Here is a 20,679-nt window from a genome sequence, read left to right as displayed (position 1 = left end):
TGACATATATGCATTTCCTCACTCGTCCACATAACATGGAGATATGCTGCTGAAATGATAAGAACTCGTCAATTATTAGCCCTTGGTACTTTACTATGTGCGTTCTCGCCAACTTACTGCAGGAACATGAATTGGGTCTGTTTGCACTGCCAAGATTAGGGCAACCCTTACAGTGAATAGTTAGGCTCTTACCAGGGGGGGCTAAAGAAAAAGATGTTTTGGAAAAAGTGAGAAAGGTTGACTTAAGGGTAAGAAGATTGCTGTCTAACCAAGCGCCAATATCTGCCAAGCCAAGCTCCGCATTGGCAAATGCATCGTCCCATGTCTTCCCGTGAAATAAAACCGCTGTGTCGTCTGCATAGCAGATTACTTCTGCGTTAAGCAATTGAAGATTGAAAATGTCATTAACATAAATTAGAAAAAGCGTTGGGCCAAGGATACTGCCCTGCGGCACTCCGAAAGACATTGGTATCTGATCGCTGCTGTTAACCCCGACGCCAACGAATTGTCTCCTGCCAGTGAGGTAACTGCGGAACCATTCAAGGAGAACTTCGGAGATAAGGGGGGGGAACGGTATTTTTTTTTACATTTTCCTTCAAAATTCTTTTTTTTTCCACAACAAAAAAATTATAAAAAATAGTTTATTTACGTTCAATTTGCGCTCTTTCTAACGATATCTCACTTGATCTAGTAACTTGAAATTTGCAGTTTGCCCCCCATTCATTTTGGCCATTTTCTACAATTAAAATTCATAAATTTAAAAAAATTATACTTTCTATTTGTAGAGGTTTAGAATGTTCATAACTATTCCAAATTTCAAGTTGATAGCATTAGTAGTTCTCGAGATATTTAGGAATGTGACAGACGGACAGACAGACGGACAGAATCGCACCATAAGGGTTCCTGTTTGTACCTTTTTGGTACGGAACCCTAAAAACAGGTAAATCAAAATCTATGCCAAGTTCGAGCACTCAGCGGCAATCCTAATTGTAATCGGTCTATGAATAGAACTCTTTGAGCTTATCCAGATATATCTAAAATTGCTATAGATTTAATTATTATATTGGCATGGGTTGCGTTTGGTATTCACGATTAGTTTCACGGTGCAATGTGCATATAAATAAATAAATATTATAGGACATTCTTACACAGATTGACTGAGGCCCACGGTACGCTCAAGAAGGTTGTGGGTACTCAGACAACGATATATATAGTATAAAATACTTATATACATAGAAAACATCCATGACTCAGGAACAAATATCTGTGCTCATCACACAAGTAAATGCCCTTACCGGGATTCGAACCCCGGACCGCGGCGTAGCAGACAGGGTCACTACCGACTGCGCCAGACCGGTCGTCAAATATAAATCGGCATATTTAAATTAATGAACATTTTTATTTCGTGTAACGATCATCCTCCTTGCGTTACCCCGGCATTTGCCACGGCTCATGGGAGCCTAGGGTCCGCTTTGACAACTAATCCCAAGATTTGGCGTAGGCACTAGTTTTACGAAAGCGACTGCCATCTGACCTTCCAACCCGAAGGGTAACTATAAGCCTTATTGGAATTAGTCCGGTTTCCTCACGATGTTTTCCTTGATTTCCTTCACTGAAAAGCGACTGGCAAATATCAAATGGCATTTCGCACATAAGTTCCGAACTTCCGAACAACTAATTGGTACGAGCCGGGGTTCGAACCCGCGACGTCCGGATCAAAAGTCGCACGCTCTTTACCGCTAGGCCTTTCGTGTAAACATAGACAAACTTACTAGTAATACTTTGATTGTTGTTTGACATCCACGCGCTATCTTTTGTTCACCCATGGTCATGTTTACGATGAACGTACCTATTTAAATTTAACTGCTTCAAAGTATAGGGCGCTCGAACAATAACATAGGCAATCATGGTCTATATCGCGCCTATCGCTGCAAATACGTATGCCTAACGATTTATTATACCATTTCATAATCTTTTTTTACGCGACAGGAGGCAAAAGACAGCGAGCGAGAGTAAGCGATCACTTCCGCCCATGGACATCCGGAACACCAGAAGTGGATCGTATTTAGGCTCAAAACCAATTTTTTTTGTATTACGCATTTGAAAAGCTTCCGACGTGCGGCGTTCACAGATTTCGAACAGTCGCCATCAGTCAAGGCAACTGCTCATATATATCTGGACATGCCTCTATTGTCAAGGCGTGTTCAGATATTTTTGCGCGCTCCGGCCGCTCAGATATAATATTCGGGGGGTTACCATGAAGTGCTAAAGCTGCTCAGTTTTGGCACACCTCGGACACTGGCGATCAAATATACGAAAGAGGCGCGTTCTTAGCACACAGTCTAAGCTCGTGTAGGTGAACGCGTACTATGCTTGTATGAGTGACATATGACAGGACGACTGTTCGCGTTTTTGACAGGCGGTAACTGTGAGGTAACCGAGAGGGGGTGGGCGGCACTTTCAGCGGGGAGCGGGAGTGGCCACACTGTACGATAGTACTCTTTATTATACTGTGGTTTAGGTTGAGAGAGAGGGACGGAGCTATTTATCTGCTATAGCTGTGTTTCTTTCTCTGACCTAACTGATGAACGTCTTTAGTATTTCATTGTAACCCCCACTGAACAACGATATCAAAAAAAAATATTCGTGGAGTTCCTCCGTGCGAAAGAAGTGAAACTTCGTAATGTGGGAATGAAAATATGAAGGGGCATTTCAAAATAACGGCGTTAAACGTTTAACGGCCCAGCCACGACATTGGTCTAAGCGCGGCAGCGACGAGCGGCAGCCATACGTGCGAATGAAAAGTCCCATCGCTGTGTCTCGCTTCAATGTATGGCCGCCGCTCGCCGCTGTCGCGCTTAGACCAATGTCGTGGCTGAGCCGTAATGCTGTCAGTTAGAAGTCGCGTTAGAAATTTAACTTCAAAAACATTTACCTTATGATGTAGACCATGTACAAGGAAATGTATCTTGATCATGGTGAGGTTCTTCCCAGGGTCTAAGTGGAAGACCCATCGGTGGAGCGAGTATTCTATGATGGACCATAGGAATAGGCCCAGCGCGAGGTGCCAGGAAAACTGAAGGATGGAGAGGGCATCGGTGCTGTCTGAAAGAAACATAATAGGTAAGTATTATTATTTTTAAATTAAAGAAAAAATGAAAAAAAAAATCACACCTCTGACAGGATTCGAACCTGCGACCTCCGGCTCTGCCGAAGCCGTCCCTCTGACCAACTTAACCACGGAGGCCTGCTGGATGCGTGCAAATTTTTCTACGCCTTTCCCACAATTCCCAAACCTTAGGTCTTAGGATGGCGACATATAGACTATAGAGAGATCTACCTACCTATAAGAATGAAAATGCATCTTAGTAGTATAATACTTAGGTTTTATCATGTCGTACGTATAAGCTGGGACCAGATACCAGGGTATGAAGGTCAGTGTCTCCAACAGCTACCGAAGAGCCGGCATATGTTCACTCACCTTGAGCCACGTGCTCTCTGTATTGATGTGTGGCCAGCCACAGTATAGCTGGTAACCAGCAAGCTGGGACCAGGTACCAGGGTGTGAAGGTAAGCGCTTCCAACACTGGGCTGCTGAAGAGTCGACAATGCCGGTACACAGCACTGTTTACCCACTTCTCGTAGTCTGGGGCGATGGCGTCTAGTTGCGATAGGAGAGGCTTTGACCAGTCCAATCGAGCCTGGGGACAACATTAAAGAAAGATCAGGTGGGCTGCCATGAACTACTAAAGCAATTCAATGTAGGTAGAGAAAAAGGGACAGACAGACAACTTCTATAAATCTGTCCTTTTCACTCAACCTAAACTACAGCGATTTGCTTTTATACGTCACGGTAGCCCCCCAGTATAGAATTAAACTCAGTAAAAATATCCTAAGCAAAGATCATGAATTTTTAGATTCGGTAGAAGTTTTTGTATTTGTCATTGGGCACCACACCTAATTTGGACGGCTAGTATTTTGTATTTGAAAATAAAACTGGTGACCAAAATTATTAATTGACGCGAACACGTGTCGTCAATGTGTGTCATACATAATAGCACGCGATGTCGGTAGTCATGTCGAAAAATACCCATGTACTTAAGTAGATAATGTAGATAGATACCTATGTCCAGTTGTCCAGCGCCGGCCCGAGCGAAATGGAATTAGGCCGCCCCTAGTTACTACTAAAATTGCAAACGCTGCTTTTATTTTTAATTTGCCATTTTGACGCCCCTGCTTTAGTGTGGCGCCTAGAGCAGCCGCTCCACTCGCTGCGGCCCTAGATCCTGCCCTGTCTTGGCGTAGACAATACTTTCTCGCGATTCCCCGCGTACCCTTGCCGTGTTGCCGTGTTTAATTGCAATCAAACTTTGGACGGAGGACGGGTTAAATAAATTAATATTTGGGACATCATTACAGCTTGACTGAGTTGCAAACTAGGCGAAACCACAAACCGGTCTAATAGATGAGATAAGTACACAAGTTTTATGTTTAAAATATAGAGAGCAGCACCGATATCATGGTCGCGCGATAAACGATAAAACGTCGGCACTTACAAATAGTGCGAAAAGGACGGCCTGACGTTTTATCGTTTATCGCGCTATCATGCTTGCCTGCCAGATTTATCCGAAAAATTTGAATTTCACAGAAAAATAGAAATTTTCCAAAAAATCGTGCATTTTATTGATTAGACGTTGCATCGGATGGACACGGCCCAATGCCACGGCGAACATGATAGATCAATTAACGAATTTCGATGTTTACTGTAACTGTGGACTGTGGTAACTAGGTATAGTGTCATTCATGTATTACGTAAGTTTTTGTTAATTGTTGCCAGATTGTTGTTACCATTATATGTAATAAAAATAAAATGTTAAACAGTGTAAGTTAAGAAGGGAGCACTAGTTGAAACTACCTGTTTATATACTGAAGTATATTTCCTCTTTAAAGATTTTAAACAGTAGGTACGCTATTATGTTTGTGCAATGTATAGGTAATCTTAACAATGCGCATTTTTGTGATCTTACGTAGAAAGTACCAAGACTTCCTTCCTTCCAAAGATCCTAACTCCTTTTAAAAAAAATAAGTCATGTTCGGTGGTCGAACATTTCCCCTAAAGTTCTTAAAAAAAAAGTTTTACGTAATTTTAATACTGAACAGCGCCCCCAGGTGGCGAGCCGCCAAAATTCCCGCAATTACACCCACGCAAGGTCACGCGCAGCTGCCGGGTTCCGCGTTCATTATTAATAAGCAATCGATGTCATGCTGCCTGGAGGATCCAACTGCATACACAGGTGTTTATTTAACAGTTAAATAAAGTGACGTCTAAGATGACCCGGTCCATAGGCTTTCCACAAAAAATTTCATATCTTTCACTTAATTTTGTAATTTTTTTTATACTAAGTCGGTGGCAAACAAGCATACGGTCCGCCTGATGGAAAGCGGTCACCGTAACCTATGGACGCCTGCAACTCAAGGAGTGTCACATTCGCGTTGCCAACTCATTAGAAAGTAGTACACGGAAAAAAGGAGTGTACAAGTTCTAAGACAAGATAATTCTATTTAGCACTTTTCCCGCATTTTCATGTGGGCTTTGTTACAAGCAAATAACATTCACAAATCACGTGTCTGCTTCTACATCGTACATACAGTCAACAACAACAACGCGCTAAAGCATCTGACATAGAGAAATATCTTTAATTTAATTATACATACTATAATAAATGGAAAAGTGTGTGTGTCTGTTTGTTTGTCCGTCTTTCAAGGCAAAACGGAGCGAAGAATTAACGTAATTTTTCAAGTGGAGATAGTTGAAGCGATGGAGAGTGACATAGGCTCCTTTTTGTCTCTTTCCAACCCCACACTTCCCTAAAATGGGGGGTGGAAGTTTGTATTCCACAATTTCGATTTTAATACGAGCGAAGCTGCGGGTAAAAAGCTAGTTCTGTATATGTTTAGACACATGTTCAGAAACGTTCAAAAACGCTCAAGTTTTTGATCCTATTTTCTTTAGTTCATTTTATTAATTATTATGTTGTAATTTTCATTTAATAATTTTAATTAATTCACACAATAATTGTCAAAAAGAATATTCAATTTGCATATTTTTTAATTCAAATATTGTATTCGTTGAAGTTGACATTACGCATTTTATAAATCATTTGTATTATTTTTAATTTATTATAGAATAGAATAGAATAGAATAGAAACACTTTATTGACAAACTGTGTACAAAAGATAGCAGGTATGTATAATGTATATAGTATAGTCCCGACAGTTACCCGACATGGGCGTGCAATGTATAACTTATATCTACTTATTATCTATATTACTCGTAACTTTTATTAACTATCATGCAAATTATGCCTAAACTAATTAGGTAATACCTAAACTTATGGTTAGTTCAGTTGTAATCTTAAATATAAATAAATAACTAGGTAATACCGCGAATTGAAGTGAAGCTAGGTGGTTACATAATTTTATCACTATCATGTTCAAAATATTCCTTAATGTTGTAAAATACTTTTTGTATTAACCATTGTTTTAATTTACATCTGAACTTATTGCCCTCCAGAGTTTTTAGTTCATCAGGGAGATTGTTATAAATATCTATAGCACTTATGTATGTACTTTTTTAAAATTGCGGTATTTACTCTAGGTCGAACTAGATCATGCTTATATTGGTTACGTAAGTTACTTTTCAATTGAGATTTCTTAACAAAAAATGCGGCATTATTTCTAACAAAAGTACATATTTCCAGAATATAAATTCCAGTTAACGTAAGAAATTCCTTTTCTCTAAAGAGGGCTCTATGGGATAGCAATTCATTGATATTAATACGGTAGATAGTACGTAGGCATCTCTTTTGTAAGATAAAGGTAGACTGGACGTCTGTCGAGTTTCCCCAGAAGATAATTCCATATGTGAGCAATGGATATATATTTCCATAATATGCATTTCTAGTGATTTCTTCTGAGCAGGTTTCTGATAAAATAGATAGAGCGTAGCACTGACTAGATATGTTTTTATTTATTTTTTCTATATGGGACTTCCAGTTTATGTGTGAATTAATGTTTACTCCTAAGAATTTGATGCTATCTACTGCTTGAATGGCTACCCCCGCTTTATTAATGTTTAATGACATCGGGATTGTATTGTAGCTCCTGAACTGCATAACATTTGTTTTGGTCAAGTTTACATTTAGATTCAGTTGTCCCAACCATTCTACAATTTTCCTTAATGTACAATTTATATTGTTTTCTAAAATTGATACATTACAATTTGCATCCGAAAAAAGAATAGTTACATCATCGGCAAATAGTACACAAAGTTCATTGACTAAATTCGGGAGCTCATTCACATAAACCAAGAATAAAAGAGGTCCAAGAACGCTACCTTGAGGCACGCCTGTATTTACTATCTGGTATTCAGATTGATATTTTTCAATAGTTTTAGAATTTTTACAATATTTTGAGACAACTGTACGTTGTTTTCTATTGCAAAGATAATTTTCAAACAATTTCAAAGCATGACCTCTTATGCCTGTGTTTTCCAGTTGCCGTAATAAGACCCTGTGAATGACACAGTCAAAAGCTTTGGACATGTCTATAAATAAGGCAACACATAGTTGTTTCTCATTTATTTTATCCCATATGTCTTTGAAAATCCTAAATACAGCTAATGAGGTCGACTTACCTTTTTGGAAACCATACTGATTAGGATTTAGGATGCTAAACGCATCGTAGTATTTAATGAGTCTATTATAAATTACTTTCTCAAATACTTTTGAAAAGTTTGATAATAAGGCAATGGGCCGATAATTGCTCATGTCATCCTTAGCTCCTTTCTTGTATAGTGGCTTTATGATGGCGTTTTTTAACTCGTCAGGGAATATGCCCTTCTCTAGTGAGAGATTAATTATATAGGTAAGGGGATGGACAGTATACTCTACAGATGCCTTTATAACTTGCATTGGTATTTCGTCGTGGCCAGTACTTTTTTTTTGATTTTAATGACATTATAGTCTTCCTTATTTCTTGTGCATCGACAGGCATAAGAAAAATGCTGTTAGTAATCCGTGGTCCAATTGGCTTATATTCTGTAGATTTTAGCTGTTGCTTTGAGGTTTGGTTTGTAAAAAAAGTGTTGAATTGTGTAGCCATATTGGTTGGATCGGTAATAATGTTGTTGTCGTGATTAATTTTCTCAATCGAGGAGGCAATGAAATTATTTGCGCACGTATTACTTTTTATGATACTCCATGTTGCCTTTGTTTTATTTGAGCTATTTTTAAGAAAAGAATCATTAGTTAACATTTTCGCTTTACGAATTACTACTCTTAATAATTTACAATATTTTTTATACTTATATTTATTAACTGTATTTTTCCGTTGTTGTATATCTAAATGTAATCTTCGTTTTACTTTACTTGCTTTCTTTATTCCTTCGGTTATCCAATTTGATTTTCTTTTGTGTGTTTTTTAATAGTCTCCTCTGGTATAGGTACACAAGTTAAATATTAATTGAAATAAATGTATAAATGTATTATATGCATTGTTGGGATCAGAGTAGTGATAAACTTCCTCGAAACTAATTTGAGAAATATATCTCATGAAAATGTCCATATTTTGCTCTACCTTTCTAATGAGCATTCAAAATTCCATATTTATTCAATTTCCATTTTTTAATCAAAATATCAGTATTGTTTAAAATCACATATGTAATTCAAGTTTCTATATTCAAATTTCACCTATGGCAATGTTTACAATTTAAATTCAAATTTGACAGCTTTTAGAGCTTTTCAAAAACTTACTGTTACTGTTCGGTTATTCCGCTCAAACCAACGACAATTCACTGTACCACTTTCTTTGTATTCTTTCACAATTCGGAGTAAACCAGCTTTAAACTACAGTCCGCTTATCATTTACCACCATCAAGAACACCTGAGCCCAGCGAAGATTATCTACCCATTTTTTTATTAGCGGTGAGATAATGGTAGTTACTTATGAAGCGTTGTTTGATCTGGTACTTTGGATGCTGACTGTACCTATTAGTCACAGCTATATGTCTATCGTCAACTATCGTCGATATCTGCAGATAAGTATCAGTCGCGTTGTCAAGTTAGTATACCTGTTCTGGCACACTTACAGTTTTGGGCGATAAGCTTATCAATGGGCCACTCCTATAGATGGAATATAGATGGTATTTTAGCGACCTTTTGTTGAATTGAGCTCGTTTTTAGGGTTCCGCAGTCAACTATAGGAACCCTTATAGTTTCGCCACGTCTGTCCAACTGTCCGTCCGCTGATAATCTCAGTGACCTTTAGCACTAGAAAGCTGAGGTACCAATATGTATAATTGTATATCAATCACGCCGACAAAGTAGTAATAAAATAAAAAGTGGAAAAAAATGTTTTATTAGAAAAATTGTTTTCATTTCAACCCTAACGTGTGATATATTGTTGGATAGGTATTTAAAAATGAATAGAGGTTCACGAAAAACATTTTGATATTGTTAATATTTTCGGAAATAATCGCTCCAAAAGAAAAAAAAATGTGCCACCCCGGGTAACGTTTTTTCAAAAATCACAAAAGTAGAACTTCATAAAGATTTAGATCATGAAAATTAGTTTGACCTTGATAGGTTGAACAGTTTTTGAAAAAAAAATACGGGAACTAATACGGAACCCGGTTTTTAGTGACAAGATATGCTCGTGTTGAGATGTTTTTGTCTGCACAAGTGTGTAAAAGTTACTGAACTTGACTGTATTATCTACTTCAGTTCTTTTTACGACTTGTCATAAAAATAGTGTTAAAGTACCTTTGTCCAGAAGTTTATAGCTTATGGCGCTAATTTACTTTGAGTGTCAACTACTTCGGCGGTGTACAATCAAATTACGTCACTTTTAAGGGATAGGCGCGCTGCCAACATTCACGATCTAATTTTAAATATTACCTGAATTTTATATTCATCCGCCTACCTGTTGACTTAATAAGAATACTAGCTTTTGCCCGCGGCTTCAGTCGCGTTAGAAAGAGACAAAAAGTAGCCTATGTCGCTCTCCATCCCTTCAACTATATCCGCTTAAAAATCACGTCAGTTCGTCGCTCCGTTTTGCCGTGAAAGACGGACAACAAACACACACTTTTCCATTTATAATATTAGTAGGTATGGATTAAAGAACTCTTGTACTGAACTCTCTGCCCCTTTCGCACAACTTGCCTTGTCGCGCGCGAGTCCATACATCAAGCGCGACTTCGAGTATGGACTCGCGCGCGACAAGGCAAGTTGTGCTAAAGGGTCTGGTCTACTGTTAGTAGAGAAGTTTATTTAAAAGTCAACGTCAAAAGTAAACTATATGTCAAACGTATACAGGGTGTAAAGCTAATACGGGCGAACATCTTAAAAATGGTGTTTAGTATAGGATATAAGAAATGTAATTAGATCTAAATAGACAAGCCAAGCGTAGCGCAAGGGCACCTACCTTTTCTCAAAGTGATTCATCATTTTTTGTACCCTCACAACTTTGGTCTGGGTTATGTTAGACGACCAAAGTTTTCAGGATATGATAACATTTACTTTGTCCATACAAAATAGTAGAATTTTAGTAGATGACGTTTCCTACCTACTAGCCCCGATGCATATGTTTTCGTCTAGTCAGATCATTTTTTGAGGTTCTCCTTTTTGTACAAAAATAATGTCTTAGTTCAAAAATCATTCATGTTTAATACTAATACTAATCTAGTTTATTTTTTATGGCAGTATTGTACAATAACTAAATCTAAATACCAGAAATATCATTGATACTGGAAGGAAGAAAATGACGATTATTATTTTATCTTTTATCGAGGGGTATTATATTATAATACATGACTGATGTAAGGCGGCCCAAGGAAAGTAACTAAATTCTGCTACTAAAAACAAATCTTAAAGCCTATGCATGCTGAACTGCTATAGGAGAGGAGAACGTGTTTAAGACATTTTTTTAAAGTTCTATTTTTTAACAATATACATCACATGCAACTTTATTCTACAATTAAAATAAACTATATTAGAGTACTTTTGCAATTCTCACTACTGGGTCGTGATATACCTACCTACATGTGTAAACGTTATTAGAATAAACAAAATATTTCTGTATTACTAGACGAACTCTTCTGCATCGGGGCTAGTAATACCTAATGGATTTTTTTACTTAATTATTATTATCCCTACTCCTACATAGATACTATAACTTCTACAATTATTACGAGTCGTTACGTAGTAATTGCCTGTCACATAAATCAATGAGGCTAGTAAAAACATCAGGCCCATCAATATTGTCCCCATTGAGCTTATAAAAATTGGCCTAACTAGGTGGTCTCTAGATTGGGCGACCTTCGCAAACATTTGGTTAGCAACTTTTAAAAACTATGCTTGAAATATTTTACATCACGATGCCTGGCTGCCTGCATATCATAAATAATAGTTATTTGTTATACAAGGGGGCAAAGTTGTATTTTAACGCAGAGTGTGGAATTGAAAAACGAGCAAGTGAAAGGATTCTATAGTTGAACCACGAGCGAAGCAAGTGGTTCGAGAATAGAATCCTGAACTTGCGAGTTTTTTAACACACGAGAAGTAAAATACATTTGCACCCGAGTGTAACACAAAACTTTTCCCCTCACTATAGCCAGGAAACTAGAACGCAAAAAATGCGTTTATCACTGTTTCCAGTAGTTCCACGGGTGGTAAATCATCTTTATTACTAGATTCACCCACTTTTATCAATTTTAAAGCAGTTAATTTGACTTTATTCAAGGTCAAATTACTTTACCCACTAGTGGATAAAATGCGTTTTTACCCGCTGGTATTAAAGGACAAAACACGTGTTTCCGAGCTAGTGAGGGGAAAATAAAATGAAAAGCCTTTAATTTCCTACAAACAATTCATGCATTTTACAATTAGCTTATTAATCGGATTAATCCTATACATAGGTATATGTATATTCCTAAATAAACCTTTTTATTTATTTATTTACTTTTTAACCCCCGATGCAAAAACGACGGGGTGTTATAAGTTTGACGTGTCTGTCTGTGTGTATGTATGTCTGTCTGTCTGTCTGTCTATCTGTCTGTCTGTTTGTCTGTCTGTGTGTCTGTGGCATCGTAGCTCTCGAACGGATGAACCGATTTTGATTTAGTTTTTTTTGTCTGAAAGCTGAGTTAGTCGGGAGTGTTCTTAGTCATATTTCATGAAAATCGGTACACTATGTCGCGGTCGAGGGTTTTTTCAAAATGTTTATTTTTAGTCTGCAGAAATCTCTCCGCAGGTGAAGGCCTCCTCCAAAGATGCCCAGTTCTCCCTGTCCTGGGCTATTGACATCCAATTAGGACCCGCAATATTGTTTATCATACTTTAACCAAAACTCTTAATAATTGTAAGTGTAGTAAAAAAAAATCAAGCCACAATTGTTTTTTAAGATCGCCAAAAAATTCAACCTACATCTTAATGAATTGTTCCTGTTACAGAAAAACAATATACAGGGTGAAAAAAAGAATCAGCCATACTTTATATAGCGACTTTTGAGGTGTCCGCTGCGCTTTTCGGGTATTTCCCACCACCATCCCCGGATACCCGCTCATCAAGTCATCGCCACTTCAATTAAGGTAATGTCGCCGTAAAAGGTCACGCGACCGTCTATATCGCCTGCACTAGGGATGGAACTTCTACTTCTATCGAGTGATTTATTTTTCAATCGAAGACAAAAAGACCGGCTTTACACAGTGTGAATCGGACCAATCTGAAAAAAAAAACAGAATACTGTAAATTCTGTTTTTCTGCAACCCAAAAATTCACTGAGTCATGGATGTTTTCTATGTATATATTAAGTATGTATTTATCTACCGGGTGCCTGGTAATTAATGGACAACCTTTTAACCACCAAGAGGGCACCTTATACTGGTCCAGAAAATCGACATTAAGGTTTAGTTAAAGTCGCCTGGTTTTCGAGATTTTCACACTTTTAAAAAATTTAGGTAGTATTAAAATTTTAAAAAGTGTGAAAATCTCGAAAACCAGGCGACTTTTACTAAACCTTAAAGTCGATTTTCTGGACCAGTATAAGGTGCCCTCTTGGTGGTTAAAAGGTTGTCCATTAATTACCGGACACCCTGTATATACGTATTTATATCGTCGCCTAGCACCCATAGTACAAGCTTTGCTTAGTTTGGGGCTAGGTTGATCTGTGTAAGGTGTCCCCAATATTTATTTATTTGTTTACTTATTTATTTGGTTAATTTTCTATAGGTATGCATTGTTGGGCGAACCAATTTATTACAGGGAAAGGGCTCGCAATCTAATCGAATTGAATTAGTATAAGAATCGAAACCTTCAGTTATAATATTTTTAAAGTATGCCCTTTTGGTTGATTTTCGTTCATCAAATCGATTCCTATAATATAGGTAGTAGTATTTTTTTCTTAGTTTGTAATGTTTAATTTATTAGAACACTGTTTATGACCTTATTATTAAAATATTTATGACAGCAAAAAACGCCACTATCATAATTTAAATACCGCCTACCATTGTTTTACTTTATATGTGTCACGTTATAAAATTAAAGTATAGGCGCATACAATTGTAATCATGAAATGAATATACATAATTTACCTAGTTAATTACTGCCATTGAGAAAGGATTACAAAAAATAGTGGTTGTATTGGATTTTTACACGTTTTAATCGAGGACAAAATTACAAAAAACTTTTTAATTGTGTTCTGATTACAAGTAGGTAGACGCATAATAATATAGATTTCCAATTAAGAGTAGTACCTTTATATAGTTTATAATTTTCTTCCAAAAAGGAGGATACAGACAGATTTCTAAAGGATCGGCAACGCGGATTGCAAGCGTCCATGCGTTGACTGCTTAATACCATGTGCTTGTTTGCTACCAAGTGATTTAAAATAAATGTGTCATTTAATTGACATACAAGTAATATATTTTTTTCGCTATGCCAAGCTTGAGCAGCCCTTCCCTACTAATCTAATATTAATTACCTACAACTCCACAACAACTACTTAACAGAGATTTATTCAAGCCCCACCCTGTATCAGAACATACTAGATAGCTTTCACTGCTACTGAAACGGAATATAATACACATTGACAAATGTTTAGATCGTGTCAGATATTTTTGTGGCCTAAAATATAGTAACATATTATCTCTGGTGGCGTTAAATGATAATTTTATTCTTATTTTTTTTCAATTTTAATTTTATTTTATGTGTAATGATATCTTATGTGCAATAGTTGACTTGAAATATATATATATTTTTAAATAACTAGACAAATAAAAAAACATTCGTAAAAAAGGACGTCGGAGAAACTAAAGTATTTGAATCGCTTTAAAAAAAAGAAAGTCCGGCCAAGCCAACTCTGCAAAAAATTTAGAATAAATGTTTTACTATATTTTAAATTAATTCAAATAAGAATACGGCCACTCGTAAGTATTAATTGTTTATAGGACATTTATATCTTTTATTCACAACACAATGTCACACACCAAACCTTAAAATAATAGTTATTTGTTATACAAGGGGGCAAAGTTGTATTTTAACGCCGAGTGTGGAATTGAAAAACGAGCAAGTGAAAGGATTGAACCACGAGCGAAGCGAGTGGTTCGAGAATAGAATCCCGAACTTGCGAGTTTTTTAACACACGAGAAGTAAAATTACTTTGCACCCGAGTGTAACACAAAACTTTTCCCCTCACTATAGCGAGGAAACTACAGCGCAAAAAACGCGTTTATCACTGCTTCCAGTAGTTCCACAGGTGGTAAATCATCTTTTCCCCTCACTAGCTCGGAAACACGTGTTTTGTCCTTTAATACCAGCGGGTAAAAACGCATTTTATCCACTAGTGGGTAAAGTAATTTGACCTTGAATAAAGTCAAATTAACTGCTTTAAAATTGATAAAAGTAGGTGAATCTAGTAATAGAGATGATTTACCACCTGTGGAACTACTGGAAGCAGTGATAAACGCATTTTCTGCGTTGTAGTTTCCTCGCTATAGTGAGGGGAAAAGTTTTGTGTTACACTCGGGTGCAAATGTATTTTAGTTCTCGTGTGTTAAAAAACTCGCAAGTTCAGGATTCTATCCTCGAACTACTCGCTTCGCTCGTGGTTCAACTATAGAATCCATCCACATGCTCGTTTTTCAATTCCACACTCGGCGTTAAAATACAACTTTGCCCCCTTGTATAACAAATAACTATTATTACTAGATTCACCTACTTTTATCAATATTAAAGCAGTTAATTTGACTTTATTCAAGGTCAAATTACTTTACCCACTAGTGGATAAAATGCGTTTTTACCCGCTGGTATTAAAGGACAAAACACGTGTTTCCGAGCTAGTGAGGGGAAAAATACTAAATTATTAGTGCAAATGTACAGAATATGTGACTTTCCGTAACAAAAGGTTCGTTTTAATAGGACCAAACCAGTGAACGAAAAAACCTACCAAACCACAAGAATTCGTCCTTAATCGAAATCTTGTGGCGACTTTGACTTGAATGTTCCATCTACATAGAAGTTGAGGTGGTCTGTGGGACCCACTCGATTTAAATGTTTGTATCTTTGTATTAAGTGTGACAATGGTGACCTCCCTTGGCCGCTTGTTCAGTTATTAATGAATTTGTTGTCTTAAACCTGGGGTCGCTGCGATAGACGGCTAGCAACGTAATTGTCTAATAAGTTTGGTGTTTGATGGCCTTTCATAAACGCGCTAACTGCTCCAATTATACGTCTACATATTTATACGTCTTTTTTTAGTAGAAATAGTTGTTGCCAATTGGCCATGCACATCTTTATACAGGTTGTAAGCCTTATACGGGCGATATATGAAACCAGACATAGGATTAATTAATGTTTATAATCAATTAAGATGTTTTTGAGTTACTCTTAATTTTTACCCCATAATTAATTTTTGAAGAAGTTCACAGCAGCAGCAATTCAACATGTTTGCGACGTTTTTAATGCGAGTGTGCATTGCATTGCCTGCTGATTTATTTTATATGGATATTTTTTTTGACAATTTTAAGTAAAGGTTATCTATCTAATTACATTTCTTATGACCAGGGCCCGTAACTTTCATGCCGATGACATCAATTTGACGTCACGCTGCTTATAGGGTGATTCAAATAGTTTTATTGTAATAATTAATCATTATTCATTAATCAATTTTTATCATGTACAAATGACTTCAAAAGTAAGCTATTCATACGTGGAATAATTAATACCTACTTGATACGTGAAACGAAAAGGAAACAATTTGTTTTGTTTTAATAATTTATTGAAATATAGTAACAAACATAATTAATAAAATTAATGTAAAAAATAAACAAATAATTTAATTTACTTTTCACGTATCAAGTAAGTATTAATTATTTCACGTATGAATATATTAATTTTGAAGTCATGATTAAAATGATTGATGAATAATGATTAATTAGTAAATAAAACTCTTGAATCATACTATATGCAGCGTGACGTCAAATTTATGTCATCGGCATGAAAGTTACGGGCCCTGCTTATGACCTGTACTCACTCATCATCGTTAAGAAATTCGCCCGTATTAGCATTACACCCTGTATTGTGCGACTGTACACTTTTCACATGAGTTTGTATGTTGTATGATACATGTACCTAAACTAAGGTCGTAGGTACAAAAACAATATAAAAATTCACAATGAATCTTATCGAGTTCCCTGGTTGGCGTAGACACTGCTACGAATTGCTACGCCGTAGCTATTTTCTTTTTCACGAGTGGTCAACATTTATTATTTAAATTTCTTTAAATAGAAAATAGGTTTTCCAAAAAAAACAGCGGACAGGTTCAGTTCAAGTCTTGCTACAGGTGTGATTTTTAATTTTAAATTTTCAAATATTCAGAATAGTCTTTATTAGGTACTTTAAAACATAACATTAAATATCAAAACAATAAAAACACTATAAACTAAACTAAACCTAAGAATATACTAACTGTAGATGTTGACGTTTAGGTAGGTACGCTAATTGATATGGACATAATATTGTACATTGCATGCTGAATTATTATATAAAAAAAATAACTCATCTATTTAAAAAAAAACCATGTAGTTAGGTTCCTTAGGTCCGATACTAATTGTTATTAAGATAAGATATTCGCCCGTATGGAATACACACGCTGTATAATATGTGTATCAGCGTTGTTTTTACTAGCTTTTACTTGACCGGTAATATATTATGTAAAGGTATGTGTAAGTTGGATTATTAATATTATTATGAGATATTATAATGATAGATAGATATATTTATTTCTTCTTGAAAACAACACAGTATTTAACAATTTTAGATGTCCTCCCAATAACACAAATTCACAAAAAGATCGTCAGATTGTAAAAGAGCTCAGTGTAGGGTTCCGTAGTTTTCCGTATTTTTCTCAAAAAGTACTCAACCTCAAGTTCAAAATAATTTTCCTAGAAAGTATTTATAAAGTTCTACTTTTGTCATTTATTTTTTATTTTTTAATCATATGGTTCAAAAGTTAGAGGGGGGGGCACACTTTTTTTCCTTTAGGAGCGATTATTTCCGAAAATATTAATATTATTAAAAAACGATTTTAGTAAACCGTTATTCATTTTTAAATACCTAACCAACAATATATCACACGTTGGGATTGGAATGAAAAAACAAATCAGTCCCCACTTTACAAGTAGGGGGGGTACCCTAACAAAACATTTTTTTCCACTTTTTATTTTACTACTTTGTCGGCGTGATTGATATACATATTGATACCAAATTTCAGCTTTCTAGTGCTAACGGTCACTGAGATTATCCGCGGACGGACGGACGGACAGACAGACATGGCGGAACTATAAGGGTTCCTAGTTGACTACGGAACCCTAAAAATGAAACAAAATCCATTCATAAAGATTGGTCAACAACACTCCATTCAAAGGTAGACTTTATTACGAGAAGAGAGATCGAACGTGAGTTCTTATAGTATTTGACTATTGTAATGTTTCATTAAATATATTTTTATTTGATAGATTGATAATCGATAGTTATTGAGGACGCCTGTCATCAATTTCCCATAATTTGTCGTTATCGACATTTTAAATCATCAGGCAAACGTTAATTATTTAAAAAAAATGTCTCCTTTTTATAAGGTTTCAGACTACCTTTTCATACGAGCGTATGTATATGCACTATTTGTACCTGTACACGTATACGCGCATATGTGGTTCAAATGTAAGGAAAAGAAACTCGCTAAAATGAAAATGTAAGGAAAGAAACGCTCATACTTATATGCTTGAAAACTAAATGAAAGGAAAATTTGTATGATACTATACAGCACGACCACGGATGATTTTACTAATTCTGTTGCGGTACAAATTCACGAAAAAAAATGTGCTTTTTTGTACTTACGTTTTAAAAAAATGTACCTTTATGGTTTCGGAGTTTCGACATAGGGGCCGTGGTCGTGCTAGGTAGGTACTCCCTGGCACGACCACACTAAGTTTTTGAAGTAATTTAATTTACAAAGTACAATTTCTAAACATTTGTTTAACATTCATTTGACCATCAAATTAAACATAAATATAGTGTGGTCGTGCCAGGAAGTACTTATCTAGCACGACCACAACCCATGTCAAAACTCCGAAACCATTCGGGTATTTTTTTTTAAAAGGTAAGTACAAAAAAGTACATTTTTTTTCGTGAATTTGTACTGCAAAAGAAATTTAAAAACTCATTAAATATAGTGTGGTCGTGCCAGGGAGTACCTACCTAGCACGACCACGGCCCCTATGTCGAAACTCCAAAACCATAAAGGTACATTTTTTTTAAACGTAGGTACAAAAAAGTACATTTTTTTTCGTGAATTTGTACCGCAACAGAATTAATAAAATCATCCGTGGTCGTGCTGTATAGTATCACAGAAAATTTTTAGGTACTTAGGTAAGGTAAAGCACGTGAAAGCTCGAAACATCGAAACGACCGGTATACGCGCGTATTTCAGCAGTTCCCAAAAAATTTGTACATTTGGATCACATCTTTGATTTTGATAATGAAATTGATATTAAACTTTTCTTTTTTGTTACCGAAATTTTATAGAAATCTGGTAACAAAAAGGAAGGTTTCATACAAACTACCTGGGACATTTTGGGAAACCTAGTGGATCGTGTTCAGCATCATGGACTCTATTAGGTACCAACTTTTATCAAAATCAAAGACGTGATCCAAATGTACAAACTTTTTGGGAATTGTTGATTTACGCTTAAATAAAAAAAGGACACAGCCGCTGTGTAACTCCTTTTCCTATAATTTATTCAGGTAGAAACTGCCAACATGAATATTGAGAGTTACGTGGATTCTAAGTCCGTTTTCACATTATCCGATCCGATATCGGATGTCGGAAGGATTTCAATGGCAAAATTACAATATGGCGCCTGTGATGTATGGGATATCGGTCCGGCATCCGATATCGGATCGGATAATGTGAAAACGCACTAAGGCATAGATAAGACTAAACAAACTTCGCTAACCAAAAAAACTTTTTCACTAACCAACGCGACAAAAGTAGGTACTAACTGAAAAACTTTACAGATAATATCTAATCCAACTGAACTTCTCCTGCCTTCTTCATAACACTTTTATCACTGAAAATTATCATAATTTAAAATAATCACTAGCTAGTTTTCCCTATAACTCGTTCTTGTAGAATTTTATCTTCAGTTTAAAGTAAAAACCTAACCACAAAATTAAAATTTTGAAAAAAACCCCGACACAGTGGACCGATTTTCATGATACATGGCTAATAACACTCCCGACAAACTCAGCTTTCAGACAAAAAGCTAAATCTAAATCGCAAACTAACTGTTTCTGTTTAGCCAGATGGTTGACTGGTAGAGAATGCCTCAAAGCGTTATGTCCGCCATTTGTACTCTTTTTTTTGTAAATTTGTGCAATATAGAGTTTAAATAAATAAATAAATAAATGTTTCATGAACATTGATCTACTATGTCGCGGTCGGGGGTTTTTTCAAAATTTTAATTAAATATTTAGGTACCTCCTACAACTGATACAACTGACCTCCAGTTCCTCTAAATAAGCGATCTCCTCCTTATCCCTCCTATCCTCTTCTCTCGTGATTATCCTACCATTTTCACTAACACTACACAAATTACCATCTTTCTCACTCTCCACTTTGAAATCATTCAACATATGATAAGCATTAACACTATGTCCAAATTTTTCCATCGCCTGCAATATATTTTTCCCTTTATAGTTTTTCAACGTGTTTGTGCCGCCGGGGTGGTCGCGTAAGAACTTTTTTATGTCATAGTTTTGGTCGTCGAGTCTTACAGGGAACGCCATGGCGTTAGCGGCTGCCGCGACCGAATGCCGGCTGAAGACTGAAGCTGAAACGCTTATCAAAATAAGCGCTTGAAAGCTGGGCCTAGTTAATAGTTAGAGCATTTCTTATTTTTTGCCTTTTTTTTATTTTGATTTTTTTAGGGAATTTTAGGTCAATTGTACTCAGAATCACGAATACTTTCAATCTCACTGGGAGACAAAAAGTGTCCCAGAATTTCCATACATTTTTGTTACTTTCCTCTTTTGTTACCCCACACAACATGTGCGGAAAATGGTA

The 20,679-nt window shown here is 36.1% G+C and overlaps 1 protein-coding gene across 1 annotated transcript in view; it reads right to left on the bottom strand.

Annotated features, from left to right (window-relative positions):
- Nucleotides 1-20,426, bottom strand: part of LOC125240828 (fatty acid 2-hydroxylase) — a 32,604-nt gene extending 12,178 nt beyond the window's left edge. The window contains exons 1-3 of the mRNA XM_048148961.1: nt 20,118-20,426; nt 3,482-3,701; nt 2,936-3,105 (exon numbers count right to left, since the gene is read on the bottom strand). Coding sequence (XP_048004918.1) covers nt 2,936-3,105; nt 3,482-3,701; nt 20,118-20,402 — 675 coding nt within the window. The 5' untranslated portion in view covers nt 20,403-20,426. The remainder of the gene's footprint in view (nt 1-2,935; nt 3,106-3,481; nt 3,702-20,117) is intronic.
- Between the last annotated feature and the right edge of the window lie 253 nt (nt 20,427-20,679).

Source organism: Leguminivora glycinivorella, chromosome 2 (genome assembly GCF_023078275.1).
Source record: "Leguminivora glycinivorella isolate SPB_JAAS2020 chromosome 2, LegGlyc_1.1, whole genome shotgun sequence".
NCBI classification, from domain to species: domain Eukaryota; kingdom Metazoa; phylum Arthropoda; class Insecta; order Lepidoptera; family Tortricidae; genus Leguminivora; species Leguminivora glycinivorella.
This window is presented reverse-complemented; position numbering and strand designations above follow the sequence as displayed.